The sequence below is a fragment of the Saimiri boliviensis genome, chromosome 13, assembly GCF_048565385.1.
Source record: "Saimiri boliviensis isolate mSaiBol1 chromosome 13, mSaiBol1.pri, whole genome shotgun sequence".
Taxonomy (NCBI): domain Eukaryota; kingdom Metazoa; phylum Chordata; class Mammalia; order Primates; family Cebidae; genus Saimiri; species Saimiri boliviensis.
The window spans coordinates 76,540,126-76,561,327 of NC_133461.1; the positions used below are offsets into that span (position 1 = coordinate 76,540,126).

General features: G+C 39.1%; 1 protein-coding gene across 1 annotated transcript; it reads right to left on the reverse strand.

The window, feature by feature from the left end:
• Window positions 1-394: 394 nt before the first annotated feature.
• Window positions 395-16,924, reverse strand: IDO1 (indoleamine 2,3-dioxygenase 1). Its single transcript, XM_039463372.2, has 10 exons — window positions 16,769-16,924; window positions 11,836-11,931; window positions 11,599-11,718; window positions 9,705-9,823; window positions 8,538-8,552; window positions 6,270-6,369; window positions 5,274-5,391; window positions 4,058-4,109; window positions 3,419-3,567; window positions 395-1,018 (listed from the first exon to the last, which is right to left on the reverse strand). The coding sequence occupies exons 1-10, from the start codon at window positions 16,853-16,855 to the stop codon at window positions 666-668; spliced, it is 1,209 nt and encodes a 402-aa protein (XP_039319306.1). The 5' UTR covers window positions 16,856-16,924; the 3' UTR covers window positions 395-665.
• Between the last annotated feature and the right edge of the window lie 4,278 nt (window positions 16,925-21,202).

Genomic DNA, 21,202 nt, shown 5'->3' on the forward strand with positions numbered 1-21,202 from the left:
AGGAGGCTGAGGTGGAAGGATCACTTAGATTTGGGAGATCAGGGCTGCGTGAGCTGAGATCATGCCACTGCACTCCAGCCTGGGTGATAAGTGAGACCTTGTCTCAAAAAAAAAAAAAAAAAAAAAAAATTCTGGGATGCATAAATCTGGTAAACAATATAGAATGCCTCTGACTTCAAGAAGCTTATCATGTGAAAACAAAAAAAAACAATGAAAAATAATTAAAAAAAAAAGCTTGTCATGTGATGAGAATATGGACAAGTAAACAGGCAATCATGAAAAAAATTTCACATTAACATAGGGAAAGTATAGGAGTCTATTAGCCCTGCTGAAAGCAGTTTAGAGTAGGTCCCATCCAAAGAAAGATTTGATTATGGTTATAAATCAAGCAAGATTTATTATATCTTATGCATTTTTATTTATTGAATTTCATCATTTTATTCCAATAATAAGATACAGATTATAAAACTTCTATAATTTTTAATATTTACACATAATTACCTTTTGTTGTTTTCTACAAGAAATGCACAGATTTTGAAGTCTTTTGTATTGCATTATCGATAAAGCATTGCATCGTATTAATTTGGGGCTCTGTTATAAAGGGTAGTGACAGGAATATACGCAGATATCGATGCTATGATAAAATGTGCTCTTGTTGGGTTACATTAACCTTCCTTCAAAAGAGATTTCTGGGTAGTAGTTCTTACAGTCTTTAGGAAATTCATTAAATCAGTGCCTCCAGTTCCTTTGTTTTCCTGTTTCGAAGGCTCTTTGGAGGTCTCGTTCTTTGATTTCTGACTTGCAGGAATCAGGATGTACTTAGTTACAATTTGCAGATGGTAGTTCCTCAGATCGACCAAAGCTTTCACACAGGCATCATAAGCTTCCCGCAGGTCAGCATCACCTTTTAAAAGGACAAACTCACGGACTGAGGGATTGGACTCTAATGAGCACAGAAAGTTCCTGTGAGCTGGTGGCATATACATTCTCATGTCCTGGAGGAACTGAGCAGCAGATCCTATAGGAACAAGAGAAAGACGAGGAAATGTGAAGGTCACAGCATTCCCCAATCCAGTAGAGAAAGGCAGAGTCAGGTCAGAGTGGACAGGAGATCACCAACACAGCAGTCTCTGAGGTCAAGGTCATCTGACTTGAAGGATAATGTTTGGCTATTAGTCTTGCTACTATAGCAATCATAACTGTTGTAAAATATTATTAATTTTGAAAACTGGATGAACTAAATTCATTTTCCCACAATAAGTACTTTTGTTTGCACTTTCTTTTCTTTTCTTTCTTTTTTTATTTTTTTGAGACAGAGGATTGCTCTTGTTGCCCAGGCTGGAGTGCAATGGTGCAAGGTCCGCTCACCACAACTTCTACTTCCCCGGTTCAAGCAATTCTTCTGCCTCTGCCTCCTGAGTAGCTGGGATTACAGGCATGCGCCACCACGCCTGGCTAATTTTGTGTTTTTAGTAGAGACTGGGGTTTCTCCATGTTGGTTAGGCTGGTCTCGAACTCCTGACCTCAGGTGATCTGCCAGCATCAGCCTCCCAAAGTGCTGGCATTACAAGCGTGAACTACTGCGCCCAGCCTTCATTTGCACTTTCTTCCTCACTTTTCTATTATAAGAAGCTGATGTTATAGACAAGGGCATATATAATCTACATTTGACATATCATGACTGAGTATTAAGAGAGTTTAAGAGACTGTGTTTAAATGAGTGTTCAGCAATAGCAAAGATATGGAATGAACCCAGGTTTGCATCAGTGGTGGATGGGACAAAGAAAATATGGTACATGTACACCATGGAATACTATGCAGCCATGAAAAAGAATGAAATTATGGGCTTTACAGCAACATGGATGCAGCTGGAGGCCATTAGCCTAAGCGAATTAATGCAGAAACAGCAAACCAAGTATCACATGTTCTTACTGATAAGTGGGAGCTAAATATTGAGTACACATGGACACAAAGATGGGAGCAACTGATATTAAGGATTTCAAATAGGGGAGGGGGGAGGAAAAACTACCTATCAGATACTATGTTCTATACTTGGGTGAGGGGATCATTAGAAGCCCAAACATCAGCATCACTCAATATACCTGTGTAATAAATCTGCACATGTATCCCCTGAATCTAAAATAAAAAATTGAATATGATAAAAAAATTAAAGTGCTCAAGTTAAGAAAAACCTGTTTGGGCCAGGTGCGGTGGCTCACAGCTGTGACCCCAGCACTTTGGGAGGCCGAGGTAGGTGGATCACGAGGTCAGGAGTTCAAGACCAGCCTGACCAACGTGGTGAAACCCTGTCTCTACTAAAAAGACAAAAATTAGCCAGGTGTGATGGTGTATGCCTATAATCCCAGCTACTCAGGAGGCTGAGGCAGAACAATCGCTTGAACCCGGGAAACAGAGGTTGTGGTGAGCTGAGATCATACCACTGCACTCTAGCCTGGGTGACAGAGCGAGACTCCATCTCAAAAAAGATAAGAAAAGAAAAATATATGTTTTTACACAGCCTGATGCTTTCCCTTTTGACTATTAAACAGTAGTTTAACAGAACAGAGAAAATTAGAAAGAAGTTCTTCTTGGAGCTTATTCCTCTCCTCCAGCCCTTAGAAGGCATATAATCAATGTGGCACATCTTTAAACATTGGTGCAGGCATTGCTCTGGGTGGCTGGGGCCACAAGACAGCTGAACAAGAGCAAGGCGCAGACCCTCCATGCCACTGAGGTCTTTAGCTCCCCTTAACAGCCCTGTCTCATTTGGTCAGACTGTCTCTGAGTCTGATCATACATTTTCTGAACATGTGATATTGACTTAACCAGAGTCAACCAGTCTTTACATACAAGTTCAGATATCAAGATGAAGCTTGGGTGTGAGGAAATCTCTGCCACTTTTTAAATTTTTTATTTTTATTTTGAGACAGAGTTTCACTCTTTCGCTGCTGGAGTGAAGTGGTGTAATCTCGGCTCACTGCAACCTCTGCCCACCGGGTTTAAGCGAGCCTCCTGAGTAGCTGGGATTACAGGCGGCACCACCACGCCCAGCTAATTTTTGTATTTTTAGTAGAGACGAGGTTTCACCGTGTAAGCCAGGCTGGTCTTGAACTCCTGACCTCAGGTTATCCATCTGCCTTGGCCTCCCAAAGTGCTAGGATTACAAGCTTGAGTCACTGCGCCCAGCCAGCTCTGCCACTTTCTAGCTGGTTCAGAAGGAACCAGTCACTGACCCTCATAAAGTTTATGCATCTTCATCTTTAAAATGGGATGATGGCAACCAAATCCCTACTTGCCTGATGCTGCTAAAACCATCAGATAAACTCAGATGAGATGCTGATGGGAAGGTGCTTTGTAGATATCCAAATACAATTGTGTTCACATAAGAAATGATTATTTCTTGTTATTTTCCACTCACCTCCACCGGCCCTCTGCGGGATGCCCAGGAGGACGTCAAAGCACTGGAAGATGCTGCTTTGGCCTGCACTGCCCCCTGAAAACTGCTTTGCGTCCTTCCAGAACCCGTCATACATCAGACCTTCTGATAGTTGGGGGTTGCCTTTCCAGCTGTCAGAGGAAAGAAAGAAAGAAAGAAAGAAAAATCATTCTTTAGATTAATTGCTAATTTTTTGATATCAGATCTTGCACTAACGGTGAATAAAAGGCGATGAGAGATGGGTTTCATGATCCTTCTTTCACGCCCCCTTCCCCCTGTTCATTTCCATGCATGAGAATAATAAGTAATATAATCCTGAGCAAATTTGGCATAAATATTCCAGGAATGGAACCTTACCTTGGTACCAGCACAGATCATTCCACTCTTTTTAAAATGACTAGCTTTCCTGTTTCCCCTCTTCTCCCCTCCCCCAGCCATCACACCCCGCTGTACATTCCCGGCCAAGTAATAACAGAGAGAATGGTCTAGTCTTTTTCTACCACATGAATTTTTGGATATAAATTGATAGCCAAACCCCATGGATATTAGGGATCATCCAAGGGAATTGGTGACGTCCTTTGTTAAGTGAGAGCAAACAAATTCAAAGGTAAGACTACATACCCAGACAAATAGATGCGAAGAACATTGAAAAATACTTGCGGGTTCACGTGCTCTGTGAAAAGATGGAATGTGTTTAATTAAGCAGCATAAGAGGTATACAGGGAAATCAAGATGTCGTGTACAACTGATAGTGGATTTCTGCAGAGGCTACAGGAAAGGCATTAGGTCAGTATGTGCAAAACAAAGCCCCTGCGCATAAATGTTCACTTTCCTGCCCTCTTCCATGCCGCCAGTTAAACTGTAAATATTTATTTAGCACTACTTTACGTGCTTACGGAGGCAACAGATAAACTGTTTACATCGAGAAAGAAACAAACCAAAGACAAAATACAGACCAAGCCAAAACAAAAACCCCGAAACTAGATCTATTTTAAAAATTTTAAAAAATTGTTTGGAGACAGGATCTCACTTCATCACTTAGGCTAGAATGTAATGACCAAAGCTCACTGCAGCCCCAACTCCTGGGCTCACGCAGTCTTCCCACCTCAGCCTCCCAAGTAGCTGAACTACAGGTATGAGCCACCACACTCAGCCTCCTACCCTACTTGATTTGAAAATCTAGCTTCTTGCCAAGGACCAAATAGCAATTACTCAAAACCCAGAAATAAACGATCAGATTGGTTGAATCTGCTCAGTAGGGCAGATTTCCTATAGCAAATTATTGCTTATGCACTTTTTTGTGTGTGTTCTTTTGGGGGTAGTTTTTTAGCTATTAATTTCACAACAAGTTTTCAGCTCAATGAAAAACTTATCCCCCCTCTACCGGCAGTACATACCTGGCCAAGTAATAACAGAGAGAACAGAAAGCTGGCTTTTCTGTGTTGTTTCTTAATTTGTGAAAAAGCAGAATTAGGAAAGAGTTCTTATCAAGCAGAAGCTGTTTTTTTCGGAACTCAGCCAGTTTTTATAAGGTTTTTAGTGGGCAGTAAGGAAGTTCCTTAAATAGACCAGCCTGGAACTCTGGATTCACTATTTACTGCCTGTGGAATCTGAAGTCATTTACCCTGTCTTTCTCAATTTAGATTACCTTACTTGTAAAATGGAGGTAATAAAACCTTCCACATAGAAAGTGTAATGGTTTAGTAAGATAAAATACCTAAAGCGAAAACATGCTAAGTGATAGTGATAGTTGCTTTTTGCTTCCCCTTTTCAACTGTTTTACACTTGGAACATTTGACTTGTCAGGCTAGACTGTGGCACGGCATACGACACTTGCCATGGATTTGGTTAAACACTTGAAGCGCTTTCTCCAGGCAAGAAGCTGTTTTCAACAGAGCCTTTCGCAAAGTGTCCAGTTCTTGCATTCGCATTGCCTTGAATATAATAGGAATTTCCTAAAAAAAAAACACACACACACAACAAACAAGCATTTAAGGTTTTCTAAAGCTAAACATTGACATAGTACAAAATTCTTCCATCGTTGTCTTTTTTTTTTTTTTTTTCTTTTTAACAGAGTCTTGCTCTGCTGCCCAAGCTGGAGTGCAATGGCACGATCTCAGCTCACTTCAACCTCTGCTTCTTCAGGCTCAAGGCATTCTAAGGCATTCTTGTGCCTCAGCCTCCGAGTAGCTGGAATTTTACAGGTGCATGCCAATATGCCTGGCTAATTTTTATATTTTTAGCTAGAGACGGGGTTTCACCATGTTGGCCAGGCTGATCTCCAACTATTCACTTAAGTGAACTGCCCACCTCAGCCTCCCAAAGTGCTGGGATTATAGGTGTGAGCCACCATACCTGGGCAAATTCTCCGGTCTTAATCCATAAATTAAATTTGGGGTTTTTACATTTCTTTCCTGGGCTGGACACCCTATTTGACTAATTTCCTTATATTTCTAGAAGCTTGGATTTGTTATTATTCACATAGCGTTTAATTTAGTGATATTTATATAGTTGTATATGTTTCATTTCTATTTTTGATAATCAAAACTATTGAATTTATGACACTGTATATCATAGTTCCAAATCCAGATTTCATTGAAAATTTTTATTTCCTACAGAGGTTTCAAGTTGGACTTTAAGTAAATGGCTCTGAGATTTTATATTTTAGGTAATACACAAATATAAATAATTGATCCTCTATTCACAATTAAACGATCCCATGTTGTATTTGTTAAGGATAAAGTTAACTCATGCTTAGTATAGTTTAGGCTCCTAAGTGATTGCTCTGCTTAGGTAAATTGATGTATAAATTTTGAAGTGAGGATAGACATACTTTGATTGCAGAAGCAGCTTCTATTTCCACCAATAGAGAGACCAGGAAGAATCCTTTACTGCAGTCTTCATGACGAAATGAGAACAAAACATCCATGTTCCTAAGGAAATCAGATAAGGAAGGCAAGAAATTTAGCAAAAATGGTTTTCGACATTTTAATTTATTCTATTTTATTTTCAACAAAATTTTACGAGAGGTGTGGCAGGCCTTACTATCTCCATTATGTAGTTGAGAATATTAAGACTCAGTTGTTAGGCCCATTGTCTAAGATCATATAATTAATAGTAAATAGACTAAATTGAGACCTAAAATTTTGTATTAGAACTCAGAACTAGGGCTGGGCATCGTGGCTCACACCTGTAATCCCAGCACTTTGGGACACCGAGGTGGGTGGATCACCTGAGGTCGGGAGTTTGAGACCAGTTTGGCCAATGTGGTGAGACCCCATGTCTACTAAGAATACAAAAATTAGCTGGATATGGTGGTGGGCCCCACTAATCCCAGCTACACAGGAGGCTAAGGCAGGAGAATCAGTTGGACCCAGGAGGCAGAGGTTGCAATGAGCCAAGATTGCTCCATTGCATTCCAGCCTGGGCAACAACAGTAAGACTCCATCTCAAAAACAAAAAACAAAAAACACACAGACCTAGAAATTCTCAAACTAGTTCTGTTTCTATAATCCTGTTAACTTTTCACAGGCATTTATATTACCATACACATATACTCAATGTTTACAGAGATAACTGTGAGGTAGAATTTTCAGAGGTAATCTTTTGTTTAAGTAATTACATTCATATTCATATTTTAATTTGTGAGCCTAATTCCGTTTCTCAGTGGTATATCTACTTTACAAAGCCGTTGATTGTGAAATTCAAATAACTAATAAGACCCTGTTTTTCTCTTCAATTGAAGTTTTGACATTGGTGAAAACATGATCTTAGTATCTGTATATCTACGAGTTTTGTGGTGGTGAAATTCATGGTATCTGAAGCCAGACCACCTCTGCAACTTACTTGCTGTGTGACCTTGAGCAAGATACGACATCATCTGCCTTGGTGTTCTCATCTGTAAAATGGGACTGACTGCTAATATCACCCTCCTATTTAAAAGCCTTCCAGTTTCTCCCGTATCTTAAGATTCTGTTTTAATTTCTTATCATAGCTAATAAAATCCTACATAATCTTATTTTTTTTGAGACGGAGTCTTGCTCTGTCGCCCAGGCTGGAGTGCAATGGTACATCTTGGCTCACTGCCACCTCTGCCTTCCGAGTTCAAGCGATTCTCCTGCCTCAGCCTCCTGAGTAGCTGGGATTACAGGTGTGTGCCACCATGTTCCGCTAATTTTGTATTTTTAGTAGAGGAGGGGTTTCGCCATGTTGGCCAGGCTGGTCTCGAACGCCTGGCCTCAGGTGATCCAGCCGCCTCAGCCTCCCACAGTGCTGGGATTATAGAAATGAGCCACTGCGCCCAGCCATCTTTTAAAAAAAATTGTTAATTCTTTTCTCACACTGTTATTTTTATTATTTATTATCAGTAACATTAGCCATCTTTCAGCTTTGATAATGCACCAAGATATTTGACATTGAAGGTCTCATTTTTGTTGTTTCTTCTGCTATGAATACCAGTACCTTTTTCCTCCAGCTAATTCCTAACTCACTCTTCAGGACTCAAATAACTTGCTTCAAGGGTTCCCCCATTACCCGCTTTATTTGGTTGGGAATCCCAATACTTTATCTTCTTACACCTTCTCTTAGTCATATAGCAGTTTACACAATTTTATATACTGCCTTTCCTCTCTGTTAGTCTAGCTTCACCAAGGCGGGTTTATACTGATGACATTTGCCTTAGTTTTCCCATCTCTTAGCCAATGTTTAGTATATATTATAGGTCAGAAGTAGTAAGGATTGGCTCAAAAAGAAATTAGCATATGGTTACTTATGGACACTGATAACTAGTTATGGACTAGGAGTTATTAAGTCATAGATACATAGTTGTATGTGAATTTTGTATGTTTGCATAATAATCTTCTATATATGTATTTGGGTAGCATTCTTGTATATATCTATAGCTGTAATATCAAATAGACATAGTTGTAACACAATCATAGATATAATTAAAGACAGATTGTTTGTTCTCTAAATAATCACTTAATTATTTTTTGCCTGAATTCAGTTAATCATATAAAAAATGTTTGGCTTTATTGATAAGCCTACATTCAAGTATAAATAACAAATAATTCTTAGAATAAAACAAGAATCAGATACTTACTCATAAGTCAGGGGCCTTATGAAAGCAGCCATGAAGCAATGCGCAAATTGGAAGAGAGAAAGAAAATCAACTTAACATCAAATAATGATGAGTTGTTGTTATTTGATTGACTACTACTGATCTATCAGTGGTAAGACATAGACAGGTAAAAAGAAAAACTTTTAAAAAATATTTCTTCAGTAGGCATTACAAACATTTAACTTAATAACTTACAAATGAATTAAATAATTAAATATGCAAAGAACTCACATGGACAGTCAAAACTAATTGTTTTATTTATTTATTTTTTTTGAGACAGGGTCTCCCTCTGTGGCCCAGGCTGGAGCGCAGTGGCGTGAACCTGGCTCACTGAAGCCTCAGCTTCTTGGGCTCAAGAGATCCTGCTATCTTAACCCACTGTGTAGTTGGGACCACAGGCATATGCCATCATTCCTGGCTTTTTTTTTTTTTTAACTAATTGTTAATAAGAAACTTGATAGCTCAAGTTCTTTCATTTTGTGATAATCCCATTTGCAGAATATTCTTCTGCCAGCACATGCTCAGAGGCATGGTCTGTGATTCCCCCTTCCCTTTATTGTAGCAGATCTCATGCCTAAATGGGTAAAAATGGCCTGCCTCCTGAGCAGACTGCTCTGAAAAACCAGTCATTGCTGCCTGTTGTTAAAGATGTGTCGACTCTTAACCACAAATGGCTTCTTAAAAATTAAACGGATGGAATCTCAAAAACCTGCTAATCAAAAGAAGCCAGACACAAGACTCTATACTCCATGGTTTCATTGATATGAAACCCAATAACAAAACTAATTTAAGTTTTGATAAAGCAAATAAGAATATATTTGTCTGTGGCAGGAAAGGGAATTGAAAGAGGCACAAAGAAATTTTCTGAGATGATAAAAAATATTCTATATCTTGCTGAGAGTGGTGGGTATACGTATGTATACAATAGTCAAATTCAAGCTGACCACTTAAGATTTGTGCATTTTGCTGTGTTAACTATACACCTCTCACATATGTGTACATTTGTAGTGGTAGACACAGCAGTCCAAGAAACCATACCCAGCAACAGAGGGGAAAACTGTGCTGCCCAAAATTAAGCCAATAAGTAACGCCTGTTTTATTTAGTTGGCATGTACTCCAAAATTCCTGTTGTTATCACCATTTACATACTTGTTAGGATCCTTTTTCTTCCAGTTTGCCAAGACACAGTCTGCATAAACCAGAATAGGAGGCAGCTGCAGCTTCTCGGAGAGTTGGCAGTAGGGAACAGCAATATTTTTTGGCAGGACCTGATTAAAATACAGTGGTTAGTTTTTTGTTTTGTTTTGTTTTGTTTTTTTTTTGTTTTGAGATGGACTCTTGCTCTTGTCACCCAAGCTGGAGTGCAGTGGTGGGATCTCAGCTCACTGCAATCTCCACCTCCCGGATTCAAGTGATTCTCCCTCGTTCAAGTGACTCTCCCACCTCAGCCTCCCAAGTAGCTAGGATTACAGGTGCCTGCTACCACACCCAGCTATTTATTGTATTTTAGTAGAGATGAGGTTTCGTCATGTTAGCCAGGCTGGTCTTGAACTCGACCTCAGGTGACCCATCCGCCTCAGCCTCTCAAAGTGCTGGGATTATAGGCGTAAGCCACCTCGTCCAGTCAGTAGTTATTTTAATCATTTACCTCTTGTACCTTTTCTTTTGCTTTCTGTGTTCTATAAAATGACACTTCGAAACCAGACAAATGTAATTTTTTTTCCCTTTCCCTTTTCCTAATTTAAATCGTTAGAGTTTTGTGTTTTAGATTAGAGAAGTAAAAGAGGTAGAAAGCCAGAGAAACAAAGCCTGAATCTTGGTGTTTCTAATGGCCTTGGGACCTATTTCCGGTCATTCATTTATCCATCCTTCCCATGAATAATTGTTAAGCAATTTTTTCAGTGCTAGATGCCACATTATCAGCTGCCAATAGAAAGATAAAAACAATCGCCTCGAAGATGCTTGAAGTCTTTGTAATTTTAAATATGATACATACTATGAGTATAAACAGATTGCTGCTCTTGGAGCACCGTGTTGAAAGACATTTTCTGCTCGACTATATTATTATTATCTGAAATCTTCACCATGGAGTGACATTGGTGCTCGGCTTCCAAACCTAGCTTCTTTCTGCTGGAAGAAGGTCTCTCCTTTCCTCTTGCTTTATATTTCCATGTGGAGATACATCAGTTGGGATGACACTTGTCAGTGATCTCACTCACCCTTCCTAGGGGACTTATAGAAGCTGATCTGTTTGTTGAGTTTGGTAGAGAAACTACAGCTCTGCCCCTTTTTCTCCTCAGCTCTTCTTTCCCTGACCTGAGCCTGTGACTTGTAGCATTCCACTCTGTTTAGACACACAGTGGAAGGCTCCTACATAAAACACCAACTACTTTTGATTAAAAAAAAAAAAAAAGCTTTCATTAAATGGTAGAAGCTGCCTCTGGAATCTATTTTATCCGTGTGTGTGTGTGTGTGTGTGTGTGTGTGTGTGTGTGTGTGTGGTGTTTAATGGATACAGAGTCTTGCTCTGTTGCCCAGGCTGGAGTGCAGTGGCATGATTCGAGCCCAGCTCACTGTAACCTCTGCCTCCCAGGTTTAAGTCTCCCAAGGAGCTGGGATTACAGGCACACGCTGGCATATCTGGCTAATTTTTGTATTTTTAGTAGAGATAGGGCTTCACCATGTTGGCCAGACTGGTCTTGAACTCCTGCCTCGGTCTCCCAAAGTGTAGGGATTACAGGGGAGAGCCACTGCGCCTGGCCCATTTGTGTTTTAAAGGTTAGATATTGTAGTCCGTATTAGTTTTATGTAATTAGGGTTGACAGTTAAAATACAGGATGAAAAATAAAGTAAAAGACTAAAAATATAATAATAATAACAGTTGACATGTCAAACCAGGGTATATTTTCTTTTTCATTTTGTTGTGTCATCTAAACTTTGCACAATGCAGTTCCAAATGCTTTTAGAAAATTTTTGTAAAGTTAAAGGTAAATTAGATGAAAATCTGTCACACAGCATAAGAAATCTGAGAAAATCTCCATACCTTCCGGACATCTCCACAACCTCGATCCCACACATATGCCATGGTGATGCATCCCAGAACTAGATGTGCAAGGCGCTGTGACTTGTGGTCTCTGAGATGATCAATGCTAAGCATGTCCAACTGAGAAAAAATAAAGCAAATCGCTCAAATCAATCTCAGTAATGTTTCATGCTTCAAAACCAAGTTAACGATGTTAAGACGCTGTATAAGAAGACAAATGTGATACATATTTCAAACCTTCTCAACTCTTTCTCGAAGTTCGCCAGACTCAATGAGATCAGGCAGGTGTTTAGCAATGGACATCCAGTCATTATAAACATCAGGTAGGTTTTCCTTTAAAAAAAGAAAAAAAAATCTTTATTTACGAGTAGCAGTTACTGTAGCTTCGGCTTCCCACTGATGGTCTGCCTTGCCTCCACATCCATTTTGTGCCATGTTGCCCTGGCACATGGCTTACCTGTCTGGAAATACCAGCCTCCGTCTTGTTACCAGCACATGCAAGGCTGAAGACCTTCTCGGGGTTCTACCTCTTCCTCTCTCTTCAAACACTACCATTTGCAGCTTTTCAAAGTTCACCTCAAAGGTTCCATTAAAATCCTCCTAACGAATCTATCTGACACTAATCTCCTCCATTATAAGTTCTACAGATTATGCCTTTTCATGTTGCTAAACAATTATGATCTAATACTTTGATTTATCTTTCTTTCTTTCTTTTTCTTTTTCTTTTCTTTTTTTTTTTTTTTTTTGAGATGCAGTCTTACTCTGCTGCCCAGAGTGGAGTGCAGAAGTGCAGTGGCATGTTCTTGGCTCACTACAACCTCTGCCTCCTGGATTCAAGCAATTCTCCTGCTTCAGCCTCCTGAGTAGCTGGAATTACAGGCATGTGCCACCACGTCCAGCTAATTTTTTATTTTTAGTAAAGATGGGATTTTGCCATGTTGGCCAAGCTGGTCTCGAACTCCTGACCTCAGGTGATTTGCCTGCCTTGGCGTCCCAAAGTGCTGGGATTTGTAATTTGCCTGCCTCGGCATCCCAAAGGGCTGGGATGTGAGCCACCGTGCCTTGCCTACTTTGGTTTTTCTTGGCTAGATTTTAAGTTTTTTGAATGGAAGAAAAATTAGATGGGTTAAATGTCAATAGTGGATTCTGTGCAATAATTTCATATATATATATAATATATATATATATATTTAATTCTTGTAATGACCCAAGAAGGTATCTCTGTATCATAAATAAGGAAAACTAGACTTAGACAGTTTACATAATAAGTTTTGTATATTAAGTTTATTGTCAAGTTTCCAACTTTGAAAATCTATTCCCTTTTTATATTTTACTACATGATGGCAAGGATTGTATTGTACATTTAATTTCTATCTCTTATAAGCCCTGGCGTAGTGCTGGGCATATAGTGGGTGCTGTATGTATACATGTTGATAGCTACTTTGTTTCCACTATAGGCTTGTTTTTGCCCACTAAGTAGAAATCAAACCCAAATAAAAGTTTCTTCCAGGATCTTATCATATTTATAATCTCATCTCAAACGGAAGTATCCAAATAAAAAGACTTAGGAATGTTACTGTAGTATAGATCTCTGTTTCTATGCCTACTCCACCAGCTATTTTCAAGGCACGCCCTTAAGGTAATCAATGCTGAACCATGGGGATTAAGTATAAATGGAAAGATTAACTCAAATCAACATGGGTGAAGTTTTAAGCTTCAAAATAATATTATAAGTAAGCTATAAAGCAAGAAGATAAAGATAATATAAAATCCTAACATGTTCAACATCCGTATGTAATTGTCCAGGCTTAATCAGTTGGGGCAGATTTTTAGCAGTGAAAATCTAGGCAGTGTACTTAACTAGACAGCCGCCTTTCTTCTTCTGAACTTTTCACGCAACTGTGCTGTAGTGATTTCAGAAGTAAATGTAGGCTGGGCGCCATTTCTCAAGTCTGTAATCCTAGCACTTTGGGAGGTGGAGGTAGGTAGATCACCTGAGTTCGGGAGTTCGAGACCAGCCTGACCAACATGGAGAAACCCCTTCTTTACTAAAAATACAAAATTAGCTGGGCGTGGTGTGCACATCTGTAATCCCAGCTACCTGGGAGGCTGAAACAGAAGAATCACTTGAACCCGGGAGGCAGAGGTTGCCATGAGCCAAGATCGTGTCATTGCACTCCAGCCTGGGCAACATGAGCAAAACTCCATCTCAAAAAAAAAAAAAAAAAAAGAAAGGAAAAAAAAGAAGGAAATGTAGTAAATATATTTTTGTTGTTATTATTCTGTGCTTCACTGTGTAGCACATCTTATTTTTTTGGTTACTGTGATTTTCCCCAAATAACAGAAATACTTTTTTGTTCTGTACTATGATTAGCATTGTATTTGATAGCACTTTTGACATGTGTAAAATTTAATCAGTAATATGCTCTGGTTCAGAGAATCTCTAAAAGGTATAATATAAATTAATAAAAATCATACTGAAGTTCATTCAAATTCTGCTACATTAGAGAATGTGCCTTGTATCTACATGGAATCAGAAAACATATGATTTTCCTTTGCAATAAGAAGCAAATAAATTGTGAGAGAGAAAATAGACACTTTTTTGGTTCATAATTTCTAGGAAAGCTCTTCAGTGAAGAAATAAAAGGTACCACTAATTATTTTTTTCATGTTTCAGGGACAGCGAATGCAGCTTCTTCAGCATCTCAGCTAGCCAAATTATTATTATTATATTGAGAAAAGGCTTCACTCTGTCACCCAGGCTGGAGTGCAGTGGCGTGATCTCAGTTCATTGTAACATCTGCATCCTGGGTTCAAACACTTCTCTTACCTTAGCCTCCCGAGTAGTTGGGACTAAAGGTGAATCAACACGCCAGCTAATTTTTGTTGTATTTTTAGTAGAGATGGGGTTTCACCATGTTGGCCAGGCTGGCCTCAAACTCCTGACTTCAAGTGATCCACCCACCTTAGTCTCCCAAAGTGCTGGGATTGCAAGTGTAAGCCACTGTGCCTAGTCAGTATTATTATTTCTGAAACAGAGTCTCACTTCTGTTGCCCAAACTGAAGTGTAGTGGCGTAATCTCAGCTCACTGAAACCTCTGCTTCTTGAGTTCAAGCAATTCTCCTGCCTCAGCATCCTGAGTAGCTAGGATTGCAAGTGTGTGCCACCATACCTGGCTAATTTTTGTATTTTAGTAGAGACAGGGTTTCACCATGTGGGCCAGACTGGTCTCGAACTCCTGACCTCATGATCCCACCTTGACCTCCCAAAACGCTGGGATTACAGGCCTGAGCAACTGCTGCCTGGCCAAGAATCATGTTTTTAAGTAGCCAAAGAAGAGTTTTGTTTATTTTCTTTTGGGGTTTTGCTTTACCCTTTGCAATCTGTTCTACAAGTATTCATAATGATCACAGTTGTTGTATTTTTAAGGAGAACCAAATCTCTGAGAAAAAAACAAACCATGATTAGTAGTTTCTGAAAAAGATGGTTTTATTGTACTATTGGTAAGTACATCCTTGAAACCATCCAGTCCTGGCATTTTTGTGGGCATGCGGACAAGTAGCAAGTTTGAGTATTATTGATTTGTGTGAATAAAGCTAACTTACGCTTTTGGCAATAAAATTAAAGCATATTCTTCATTTTCTTAAATTAACAGTCTGAAGAGGAAAATTAGATTGCAAGGAGGTAGATGCTTTAAATTTGCCAATATCACCAAAGTATTTGCAGTTACTTTATTTATCAGCACGGTTAGGTTGGAATCTCTGACTAAACATTTGCTGCATTTAAAGGTGCTCTCCAGTATATGTGGACTATAACTGTTTGAGCTACAATAAAAAATATACTTGCCTACAGAATTACTATAACACTTCATAGAAATCTTTTCCTGAAATCCCATGTATCTTGTTAAACTGAAGATTGAAAGAAATTAAAAAAAAAAAATCAATGCCTTATTATCTCTTCTTAAGAGAGGCAGTGTGGCATAATGGTTTAAAGATCCTGAACTCCAGAGCCAGACTGCTTAGGCTCATACTGGCCTCTAGTACTTGCTAGCTACATGGTTGGATAATCACTTAAATTCTGCATTCCTTATACTTCTCGTTAGGAGCATGAGAATAATAACACACATACCTGGCTGGGTACAGTGGCTCTCACCTATAATTCCAGCACTTTGGGGGCTGAGGCAGGTGGATCACCTGAGGTCAGGAGTTCGAGACCAGCCTGGACAACATGGTAAAACCCTGCTTCTGCTAAAAATACAAAAAGTAACCAGGTGTGCTGGCAGATGTCTATAATCCCAGCCACTTGTGAGGCTGAGGCAGGAGAATTGCTTGAACCTGGGGGCGGAGATGGCAGTGAGCCGAGATCGTGCCACTGCAATCTAGCCTGGGTGATAGAGTGAGACTCCATCTCAATAAATGAACAAATAAATAAATAACAAACCTTTGGGGATGGCTATGAGAATGGAAAGGGTTAATTTGTAAATTGCTTAGAAAATGCTGTATTTGATGATTAAAATATTGATGATAAATTGATCTGCATAGCATTTATTAGAAGACAGAATAGAAAATGCAGTTTCTAAGGCAAACCTTTTTTCCACATACCTTGCACTTTATAGGTAAAACTTGCCAACAAGAAAAAAGGTAGTTCAGACTCTCACTTGAATCTTATGCTCAGTAAATAACAAGCAATGATAATAGAACGTGGAAAGAATTTGTTGTGCAATCTCATAAACCCCATCAAATTGGAAACACATGTTTTGTAAAATTTAAGGTATATCCCTAAAGAAAGGGATTTCTCTTTGACTCATAGCCAATTTAAAACTTTGGCTATTTCAAAACACTCTTTCAAAATACAACTGTAATAACCTCACATTGGATTTTACTGTGTGATTCTTATGTAAAGCTGATACATTTTCTATAGTTTCCTTATCTCATCACTCTACATACCCATGCTAAATAAGTAGAAAATGCATAGACGACTCCATTTCTAGGGAGAAAATTTAAAACAAATTAAGTGAGATGCAATTATTACAACTCTCTCTCATTTTTACACTGCTTTATGTGTTTGTTTACTAGAAGTTACTGAACCACAGTTGTTTAGTAGAAGTTAACTGGCCAGGTAACTAATGAGAAGAAGGATGCATTTCCCCACGTCAGTGACTTCTCTTACCAATGGATTTGGCAGAGCGAAGCCCACTTCTCCATCAATATGATACTCTTCACTGATAGTGCAGAAATTTTCCATAGCATGTGCCATTCTTCTAGTCTGCTGCTCTGGTGCTCCTTGGAGTCTGAAGAGTTTTCAGGGCATCTGTTTAGTATAGCTGTTGCCATAACCAACAACCACAATTTATAACAGAGGCAGTGAGTAATTACTTCCACTTTTGGAATGCTTTCATTTTCGAGTTTCTTCACTTGGAATATGAGAAACGATCAAACCACAAAAGCATCTTTGTACATCATATGCTGAAACTGAAAGTTCATATTCCATGTCAAAGTTATCATTAAGCATATCATTTTCTTACTGCCATATGAGAAGCCAGAAAGACCTGATGGAAAACAGAACTATGAAAACAGGTGGCTGGAGAAGAACATTTTACTTAACAGAAACTTGTAAATCTTTGAATGAGAAGGCTGCAGTCCTAAACTCTCATTCACTTATTTCTTATTGGCTTTCTTCTAGGTTTCCATGGTTCTTTGAAAATATCATGCCATGTTTCAGCAGCCTGGAAACATAGCCTGTGATACACTGAACTGTTGGTCAGTGGCTCTGAAGTAAGAAAGAAATAGAAGCACATGAAAAATTAGATAGTAGCTCTCCACTTCCCTATTTTTCCTACCTAGACTTTTGTTGGTTTTTCCAATAATAGCTTTTGCTCTTCTCACATTTCTGGTCGGTACCTTTTAGGAAGATTGCCTTGCATCTAACTGTACCCGACTGCCAGGAACTGATAAGGCAACAGTCTGACATATTTGGGTACTTTGTAATATGTCAAAAGTTGGAGAAAAGGATAAAATACCTTGAAAATGTTTCTTTCAAAGTACGAATTAAGACCGCATTTGGTAAAGGTTTACAATTTTCGTGCAAGTATATGGCTACTTTAAAGACATCATCCGATCTTAGTGAGAACACGGAAGCTAAAGCAGAAACACCCGTTCCTCTAGAAGATCATCAAAAGGAGGAAAGAAAAATAGTTCCTGTAGTAAATTAAAAGACAATGCTGTTTCGTCATCAGTTTGTTAGTACTTGAAATAAATTACATTGTGATAGCACATGGCTTTGGTTAAAGTCTAGAAAGCTCTCAGGCTATTCTCTACTACATGACAGCTGTTTCTTTCAACATGTAGCTTTACAGGAAAATGTTCTTTGGATAGGAAATGTGAGGTAAACCAAAACAGAAATTATACAGCAAACGGAACACAGTGACTGTGTTTTTATTAAATACATGACTCATGAGCCTAACAGTTTGAGAATCAGTTCAAGGAAAACCAAAAATAAAAAATCATGCAGACCTATCATATCTACATAGAAGACAAAAATACCAATAAAATACTGAGCATTAGAAAATGTGTGGTTATTCCTAAGACTTTTCATTCTTTGTACTTGAAATTTTTATGGATAAGTCAAAGTGAAGACACAGAACAAAGTTTTAGATGATTCTATCCCAGGATTAAATTTTTAAGAAGCATGGTTTGATAAAGCTTTTTCTAGTTTCTGTATGTCGGATCATATCACTAAATCTAATCCTACCCTTGGGCTGGGTGCGGTGACTCAGGCCTGTAGTTCCAGCACCTTGGGAGGCCGAGGCAGGTGGATCACTTGAGGTCAGGGGCTGAAGAACAGCCTGGGCAACATGGTGAAACCCAGTTTCTACTAAAAATACAAACATTAGCCAGGTGTGGTGACACATGCCTGTAATTCCAGCTACTCAGGAGGCTGAGGCAGGAGAGTTGCTTGAGCCCGGGAGGCGGAGGTTGTAGTGAGCCTAGATCATGCCATTGCACTGCAGCCTGCGCAATAGCAGGGGATTCCACCCTTCCCCCACCAAAAAAAAAAAAATATGCCAAGCGTGGTGGCTCATGCCTGTAATCCCAGGACTTTGAGAGGTTGAGCTGGGTGGATCATGAGATCAGGAGTTCAAGACCAGCCTGGCTAACATAGTAAAACTCTACCAAAAATACAAAACTTAGCCAGGTGTGGTGGCACACACCTGTAATCCTAGCTATTCAGGAGGCTGAGGCAGGAGAATCACTTGAAACAGGGAGGCGGAGTTTGCAGTGAGCCAAGATCGTGCCACCGCACTTCAGCCTGGGTGACAGAGCAAGACTCTGTCTCAAGAAAAAAAAATCTATCCTACCCTCGACTGCAGAACCAATAATACTTTAGTGCCTTAGATTTTTCCCTATCCGCTTAACCTCCTCATAATTTGGCTTCTTTTATATTTCTGAAACTACATTCTCCATTGATCTTATCTTCATTCACCTTGATTTTCTTCAGCCATAACTCACCTCCCTAAAAACCTAATTTCACATATTTTTAGAAGAGCATCTTAATTTTATGATCTCATACTGATTCTTCATCTTTCCTTTTAGCTTTTTACCAGTGATCAGGTCATTATGTTAGAAAAAACTCCTGAAAACCAGAACTCAACCTTTTGCTCTATAACCTCCTACATCTGAGACTTCATGTGACTCTGTCTCCCTTGTATATATCTTTCTTTGATAGCTTACATTATTTCTTTCTCTATAATTATTGTATTGCCTGACTTATCTTCACAGCTATAGACTACATTTCCATCTGCCTGGTGAACATCTCTACCTGAAAATCCTGTTATCCCATGTCATAAGGGACTTCACTGACATGTGGACTATTATGACAGGCTCTGCAGAGGAACTTTTATTCAAGGCCTTGATAAATATAAATTCTTAATAGAGCATCTTTTCTTTTTTTTTAATTTGACTTTAAGTTCTGGGGTACATGTGCAGATCTTGCACGATTGTTACATGGATATATACATGTCATGGTGTTTTGCTGCCTCTGTCCCCACATCACCTACATTAGGTTTCTCCTAATATTATCCCGCCCCAATCTCCCCTAGCCCCCTACCCCCTAACAGACCTCAGTGTGTGATGTTCACCTCCATGTGTCCATGTGTTCTCATTGTTCAACACCCAATTATGAGTGAGAACATGTGGTGTTTGATTTTCTGTTCTTGTGTCAGTTTGCTGAGAGTGATGGTTTCCAGATTCATCCATGTCCCTGCAAAGGACATTAACTCATCCTTTTTTATGGCATAGTATACCATGGTGTATATGTGCCATTTTTTTTTATCCAGTCCATCACTGATGAACATTTGAGTTGGTTCCAAATCTTTGCTATTGTAAACAGTGCCACAATGAACATACATGTGCGTGTGTCTGTGTTATATAACAATTTATAATCCTTTGGGTGTATACCCAGTAATGGGATTGCTGGATCAAATGGTATTTCTATTTCTAGATCTTTGAGGAATCACCACCCTGTCTTCCATAATGGTTAAACTAATTTACACTCCCACCAACAGTGAAAAAGCATTCCTATTTCTCCACATTCCCTCTAGCATCTGTTGCCTCCAGATTTTTTAATGACTGTCATTCTAACTGGCTTGAGATGGTATCTCAATGCGGTTTTCATTTGCAATTCTCCAGTCACCAGTGATGATGAGCATTTTTTCATGTTTGTTGGCAACATAAATGTCTTCTTTTGAAAAGTGTCTGTTTATATCCTTTGCCCACTTTTTGATGGGTTTGCTTTTTTCTTATGTATTTGCTTTAGTTCTTTGTAGAGTCTGCATATTAGCCCTTTGTCAGATGTGTAGATTGCAAAAACTTTTTCCCATTCTGTTGATTGCCAGTTCACTCTAATGATAGTTTCTTTTGCTGTGCAGAAGCTCTTAAGTTTAATTAGATCCCATTTGTCTATTTTGGCTTTTGTTGCCATTGCTTTTGGTGTTTTAGTCATGAAGACCTTAGCCATCCCTGTGTCCTAAATGGTATTACACAGGTTTTCTTCTAGGGTTTTTATAGTCTTAGGTCCTATGTTTAAATCTTTAATCCATCTGGAGTTAATTTTTGTGTAAGGTGTAAGGAAGGGGTCCAGTTTCAGCTTTCTGCACATGGCTAGCCAGTTTTCCCAATACCGTTTATTAAACAGGGGATTCCATCCTCATTGTCAGGTTTGTCAAAGATCAGATGGTTGTAGGTGTGTTGCATTACTTCCAAGGCCTTTGTTCTGTTCCATTGGTGGATATCTGTTTTGGTATAAGTACCGTGCTGCTTTGATTACTGTAGCCTTGTAGTATAGTTTGAACTCAGGTATACTGGCCTCCAGCTTTGTTCTTTTTGCTTAGAATTGTCTTGGCTATGCAGGCTTTTTTTTGGTTCCATAAGGAGTTTAAGGTGGTTTTTCTCCAGTTCTGTGAAGAAGGTCAATGGTAGCTTGATGGGGATAGTATTGAACCCATAAATTACTTTGGGCAGTATGGCCATTTTCATGATATTGATTCTTCCTAACCATGAGCATGGAATGTTTTTCCATCTGTTTGTGTCCTCTCTTATTTTCTTA

Bases quoted from the DNA above. Each gene is read 5' to 3' on its own strand.
- IDO1 (XM_039463372.2), bottom strand. From the start codon at position 16,855: ATGGCACATGCTATGGAAAATTTCTGCACTATCAGTGAAGAGTATCAT. The intron at 11,719-11,835 runs GTTTGAAATATG...ATTTTTTCTCAG, and splicing joins TTCGAGAAAGAGTTGAGAAG to TTGGACATGCTTAGCATTGA. The intron at 9,824-11,598 runs GTATGGAGATTT...TATTTTAATCAG, and splicing joins GTTGTGGAGATGTCCGGAAG to GTCCTGCCAAAAAATATTGC.